The following is a 6,923-nucleotide window of genomic DNA, read 5'->3' on the forward strand; positions in this document are numbered from 1 at the left end:
GGGTCGTCATGGGGAAACTTCACACCCTCTAGGTCGGAATCATCAAAAGCCAATGTTACTTCTGTCCTGGCCCTCTTTGGGGCTTCTCCAACAATATGCATAACCTCTCTAGTATATGCCTTTCTGGAATTTTTGGACAATCCAGCAGCAGTTGGACCTCCAAAGATCGTGTTTATCACAGGCCTTCGAGGTCTCGACCCTCCATAAATGGTGTTTATAACTAGTCCTCTAGGTTGGGGATTCCGCCCCTGATCATCTTGGTCCCTCCTACGATCTTCAAAGTTTTTCCTTCCATTATTATTTCTGTCTCCTCCATCTCCAGTATACTTGTTCAATCTTCCTTTTCGAATCAAAAACTCAATTTCATCTTTCAATTGCCTACACTCATCGGTGTCATGGCCAACATCTTTGTGAAACCTGCAATACTTGCCCTTATCTAGCTTGGCGGGATCAGCCTTCAAGGGCTTAGGCCAGCGAATATCTCTGTCTTTCTCAATCTCCATCAAAATCTGACTTCTGGGAGCATTCAGCTTAGCGTATTCAGTGAACTTTTGCCCAGGTCCTCCCTTCTTGGGGGTTGAATCAGGGTTTTGTTCGGTTCTAGGATATTTGTCCTTAGCGATATACTCCAAATCAGTTTTTCGTTTCTTGCCTCCAGTGGGCTCATTACTTACTATAATCTTCCTCATACTTTCTTCAACCTTGATATACTTCCCTGCCCTCTCGTGGAGCTGCAACATGCTCTCAGGGGGTCGTTTGGCCAAAGACATCTTGAAAAACTCATCCCTAGTTCCTTGTTGCAGTGCTATCATGGCTACCTTATCATCAAGGTCTGGGACTTTTAAAGCCTCCTTTGTAAAACGATTCAGGTAATCTCTAAAGGATTCCTTAGCTCCCTGCACAAGACTCATAAAAGATGCTGAACTTTTCTCATGGACTCTTCCACTGATGAATTGCTTAATAAAAGCCTGACTTAATTCTCTGAATGATCCAATAGAATTTGGGGGTAGGCGACTGTACCATCTTTGAGCCATACCCGACAGGGTTTGAGGGAAGGCCCGACATTTTATAGCATCATTCACGGGTTGCAGCAGCAGTGCATTAGAGAATGTCCTAACATGATTAGCGGGGTCTTCCGTGCCATCATAGGCTTTGATAGTGGGCATCTTGAATTTCCTTGAGATATGGGCATTCATTATCTCTTCTGTGAAGGGTGGAGTTGGATCATCAGGATCTCCAAAGGGAAGGAGATTGCTTGGATCAGTTCTTGGGACAGCAGCCCTTCTTCTTACCGGACCATCCAGGTCTATGATAGGAGGAGGATTTCTCCCCCTAGGAGGTATGTGGGGTCTGGTGGCTTGGTGAGCCTCCAAATCACGCCTCAGCCTTTGGATTTCAGCCTCATGAGCCCTGATCTTTTCCTGCACTTCTTGGGGATTCGCCCCTGGGGTGCTTTGGGGGCGTTGCCTTCCATCGGCCATTGGCTCTTTTCCAGGACGCCTCCTTCTCGGGGCCACTTCATCATCCAAAGATTCGGAGTCTCTCTCAGTGTATGGACCAGAAAATTCCCGATCCTCAGGGATAGGATCCAAACCTCGTATATAGGGGGTGACCGCCCTCGTGCTTCGCTTCGCCCAGCATATCCGCTTCCTCCAACCTCAGGGTGAAGGGGCATCCCATAAGGGGGGTTAGTAGTAACAATAGTTGAATATTCATACCCGACGGGTCGAGAATTCACAGGTATATGTATTTGTTGAACTTGAGGATTCGTACCTTGAATCGGAGGAGTTGTCCCTTGTAGCTGGGGTTGAGTTGCCCCTGTCTGGGCTTCCTCCTGAGTAGATGCATAAGTTGAATGGGGAGGAACCTCCACGGTTGATGAAATCACCTGGGTTGTCTCTGACGGTGTTCCTTCCTCTATAGCTCCAATTGTTCTCCGTGTTCTCGCCATGGTTGTTGTTGTTTTTCCCACAGACGGCGCCAAATGTTGTGGATAAAAAACTAAGGTTATTACTTGCTGTATTTAATACTAAGATTCGGGAGCTCAAGGCCTTTAATGGCTGCTCTCGTGTTTCGTGACTCAATCTGCCTTTACGAGATGCCTACGTATCTCTGTGAATTAGAGAATCAAGCCAAAAAACGTAGTTCTGATTTGTGGGGTGAGGCCCCTTATATAGATGTGGGAGTCCTTGAATTGGACTTGGTATAGGAGACTTGGTGGACAAGCCTCTGAATTAGGATAGACTTAGGAGTCCTAGGAAGTAGGAAGCTGATTCCTTATCCTTTTAGGTCCCCTTGAGGCTAATCTATAAGGATTTATATCCTTATCGGGACTCTTCTCAATAGCTGATTTTTCCCTTATTAATTAATTACGAAATTAATTAATAATCAGGGCTTTTGGGCCTTTTTTATTCCACCAGGCCTGATCTGGTCCATCAGGCTTAACCTTTCTGGTCTGAATATTATACATCTTATTATTGGGCCTATCAGCCCATTAATTATAAAATCAGGACTTATTTATCCCTATCAATTCTCTAACACAGCATTCCTATCACTTAAAAACAAATTATTCTCTTTGATTCTTGTGTTTTCTTTAACTAGTGATTTAAGGGAAACACGCAAATGATATAATTCATTGGACATATCATTTACGGCTTCATTGCATTCAATCTTAGAAAGCTGAGAGAGATCAGTAGTAATTACCTGGTTGCTTGATGAACTAGTTTCATTTTCATCAGAATTAGCCATCAAGGCTAGGTTGACATATTCCATATCATCATCTTCATTGACTCCATCTGCTGCCCAATCATCCTGAGTCAGAAAAGATCTTTTCTTTTGTTTGAGCAAATCAAAATACTTCTTTTTGTAATCAACTTGCTCAAATTTCTTCTTATCAGAGGTTGGCTTCCTGCACTCATTGGAAAAGTGTCCACTAATGCCATAGTTATAACATTTGAACTTAGATTTGTCCACCATGTTTTTGTTTGACTTAGTGAATTTTGTATTTTTCCTGAATTTCATCTTTGCAAACCTCCTGGACAGAAAAGCCAGATGTTCATCAACATCATCAGAGTCATCTTGACTGGAATTGTCTTCATCCTTAGCTACTTGCTCCTTTCCCTTGCTTGATTCTGATTTGCTTGTGCCAATTTTGAGACTTGGCATTGTCTTTTCCTCATTCCTGGCTTCAATCTTCTCATTGTTAGCTACAAGTGCAACTGCTCCTCCTTTTCTCTTTCCCTTTTCCAACAGCTCATCTTGCTCCATCTCAAGTTCATATGTCTTCAAAATTCCATATAATCTTTCAAGTGTGAAGTCCTTATAATCTTGAGAATTTCTTAGAGAAACAGTCATAGGCTTCCATTCCTTTGGTAGAGACCTCAGAAATTTTAAATTGGAGTCCTTGACTTGGTACACTCTGCCATACAACTTCAATCTATTCAACAGTTTCTGAAACCTGTTGAAGGTGTCATTCAATGATTCTCCTTCTTCAAAATGAAAATATTCATACTGTTGAATGAGAAGCTGCATTTTGTTTTCTCTAACTTGCTCAGTACCTTCACTGATAAGTTGTACAGTATCCCAAATTTCCTTAGCAGTTTGGCTGTTAATGACATTGTCAAACATATCTTGATCTAGGCCATTAAACAGAATGTTCATGGCTTTCTTGTCCTTGTGAACCTCTTCAATATCTTCAATAGTCCATTCTGCTTTTGGCTTGGGAATAGACTGTCCAACAGCAACTGTTGCAGTAGCAGCTGTGGCCACCTTGTGAGGGATGTGAGGACCATTTTCAATGCAGTTGATGTAGCTTTCATCTTGAGAGAGAAGATGTAAATGCATCTTCACTTTCCAGTGATGATAGTTATCTCTTTCCAGGATTGGAATCTTTACACCAATATCCTTCTTACTCATGATGTTAGCAGAATAGATCTTTAAACTCTTTGTATGTTAAGAGCTTGCTCTTATACCAATTGTTGTTCCCAGTGAACTAACAATGAGATTTACAGAAGGGGGTTGAATGTAAATCTCAAAACTTTTTCAAGTTTTGAGCAGTTTCTAGGCTATGTGTTTTGATGAACAAGTGTGTGTGTGAATTGCTTTCAGCTAATGTAGACAGATGTATATTCAAACACAAATGTAAAGAACACAAAAGACTTATAAACTTTTATGGTGGATTTGTTGTTCCACCAGAGATGTGTTATTTCAGAAAATCTGTGATTCAAAGAATTAAATCACAGCTGCATCCTAGTACAAACTAGATGATTTTCTCTCTGGATTTTTCTAAACAGCTCTGGAAAATTCACCATCTAATTACTAGCTGCTACTTGGTTTATATATCACCAAGTTTACAAGTGAAGACAAAACTGTAAAATACAATTAAAAGATTCTTCACATGTTTCTTCTTCATTTCTCTATCCAATGCAATTTAGGTTTAGCTGTGAATCTTTGAATACTTACTTGTTTGCACCAGAATGGAAATGCTGTATTTTCTTGATTCCCCCTAGAGGCTGCCACATTCCAATTTGTCTCTGTCAACCCATGTGCCTCTGTCAGCTTATGAATTGTCACTATCAACTGCTATTTGAACTAAGCATCCGTTGAAACCTTCATCCGTTGATGCTTTATCCGTTGAAGCTTTATCCGTTGAAGCTTTATCCGTTGATGCATTAGCAGTTGAAGCTTTATCCGTTGAAGCACTCATCCGTTGATGGATGTTATCCGTTGAAGCTTTATACGTTGAAGCTTTATCCGTTGATGGATTAGGAGTTGAAGCTTTATCCGTTGAAGCACTCATCTGTTGATGGATGTTATCCGTTGAAGCTTTAGAGACATCCGTTGAAGCTTTGCTTCTCATCCGTTGAAGGCCTTTAATATCAGTTGATACTACTTCACTTATACAAAATTACAAGGCATGAAATATTTATAATTGGCCCTCCTATTTGCATATCCACTAGTAGTCAACATGACTGATAATTTCCCACAACATCTAAGACTTACAACTTAAATACAGAGAATGAAATGTGCTACAATTCTAAACTTATTTTTAAGTAAAGCTACTCCTTCAACGGATAGCCAAAATGGTCTTATCCGTTGAGGCTACAAACACTAGATTTCTACTTAAGTGTTTTGTTTAACTTATCATCAAACTAATACACATATTCCTAACACACAAGGATATAGGGCGCAAGTCCGTAACTTATTTTGGTCACTTCACCTTCCGAATTAAGCACACCAATGTATTATTGACCTCAACTGGAAAAATCCCATGCTCAAGAAAATTCCGATAAAATTCCACAACATCTGCACTCACTATGTTCCAGTAAGTTTGGAAAAAACATGGATTCAGACCATCTACACCAAGTACTTTCTAAGGATACATAGCAAAAACTGCGTCTCTCACTTCTTTTCTGTTATCTGTTGTAGCAAATCGTTACTTTGTTCCTCCGTTATCTTCTTAAACTTGATTCGCTCTGACAGTTGGTCATCTTCATTCCATGCCAAGAAAATATTTTCAAAATACTTTATTATAGTATTCTGAATCTCATCCTATGTGTCACACCAAACACCATTTGCATCTTTCAACTGTCGAATCTTATTATGGTCCTATCTTGTAGATGCAAATCTATGAAAGAAACGGATATTATTGTCTCCATGTTTTAGCCAATATTGTTTAGCTCACTGAGTACAAAAAACCTCCTGCTTCTCTAATAGCTTCAAATAGTTCCATCTATAGCTTCAAATAGTTCCATCTCGCCTCATTATACATTCTCACACCGTTCACATCCCTTCGAGATCTCATACGTTGCATCTTCTTTCGATAAAATGCCAGTTTAGATTTCAAATGCCTTACTAACCCCCCCCCCCACCATTCTTCCAATTTTATACAACAATTACCTAACTTTTGCATTAAATCTTGAGTTCCAGACTTATTCCAACATTCCTGAATTATACTCCTACATTTTGTCTCATGAATCCACATGTTCTCAAATCAGAAGCGACGACCCTTAGGCACATACACTCTTCTATTCAGCTGTAAGCATAATGGCATATGATCAGATGTAGAGACTTCATGAACCTGCACTACTGCACTTTGGAATAAATCAATCCACTTCTTATTTGCAAAGCCTCTATCTAGCCATTGAACCACCCATTTATCAGTCCCTCTAAAATGTTCCCACGTAAATTTATCTCCCTTGTACCGTAAATCCACTAGATCACAGTCACTTATAGCTTCCGAAAAACCATTAAGCAGAGCACGAGGATACCTCTGCCCTCCCTCTTTCTTATTTGTTGTCATAAGATCGTTGAAGTCGCCAATAATACACCAAGGCAGCACAGAACTTGCCACCAGTTGTCTTAGCATATCCCAAGCTTCAACCATCCTTCTTCATTCTGGATAGTCGTAATACCCCGTGCATCTCCATCTACCCAGTTGCTCATGACTAACTTCAAAATCAATGTAATTTTAACTGCTGTTAGTTACTACAATAATTCCTTCGTTCCTCCAGAGTAATGCCAACCCACCTCCATGCCCACGAGCTTCTACAGCAAAATGACCTACAAAGCCTAGTTTATTTTTTTATTTTCTCCACTCTATATTTTTTACACATCGTTTCACTTTGAAAAATAATGTTGGGCATATAGAAATTATTCATTTCTTTTAGCAATCTAACTGTCCGTGGGTTGGCCATCCCACGACAGTTCCACACAATTAGACTCATAATCCTAGGCGGACCTAGGCTCCAGGACCCGCCATTTGCAAGTTTAAATGCTCGGTTTTTTGACTTTCAGCATTTTGTCTTTCTTGATTTTCCTCCTGATTTTCCTCCACCTTATCCTCCACTCTCTTTCTTTTTGGATCACTCACAACATTCTATCTTTCCATATTATCCACTCTTATGTCTTCGGTTGTAATATTT

The 6,923-nt window shown here is 40.2% G+C and overlaps 1 protein-coding gene across 1 annotated transcript; it reads right to left on the reverse strand.

The window, feature by feature from the left end:
• Positions 1 to 5,992: 5,992 nt before the first annotated feature.
• On the reverse strand, positions 5,993 to 6,385 carry LOC141693410 (uncharacterized). The gene has a single exon (XM_074498514.1). The coding sequence runs from the start codon at positions 6,383 to 6,385 to the stop codon at positions 5,993 to 5,995; it is 393 nt and encodes a 130-aa protein (XP_074354615.1).
• Positions 6,386 to 6,923: the final 538 nt, after the last annotated feature.

The sequence above is a fragment of the Apium graveolens genome, chromosome 2 (genome assembly GCF_009905375.1).
Source record: "Apium graveolens cultivar Ventura chromosome 2, ASM990537v1, whole genome shotgun sequence".
Classification (NCBI taxonomy): Eukaryota; Viridiplantae; Streptophyta; class Magnoliopsida; order Apiales; family Apiaceae; genus Apium; species Apium graveolens.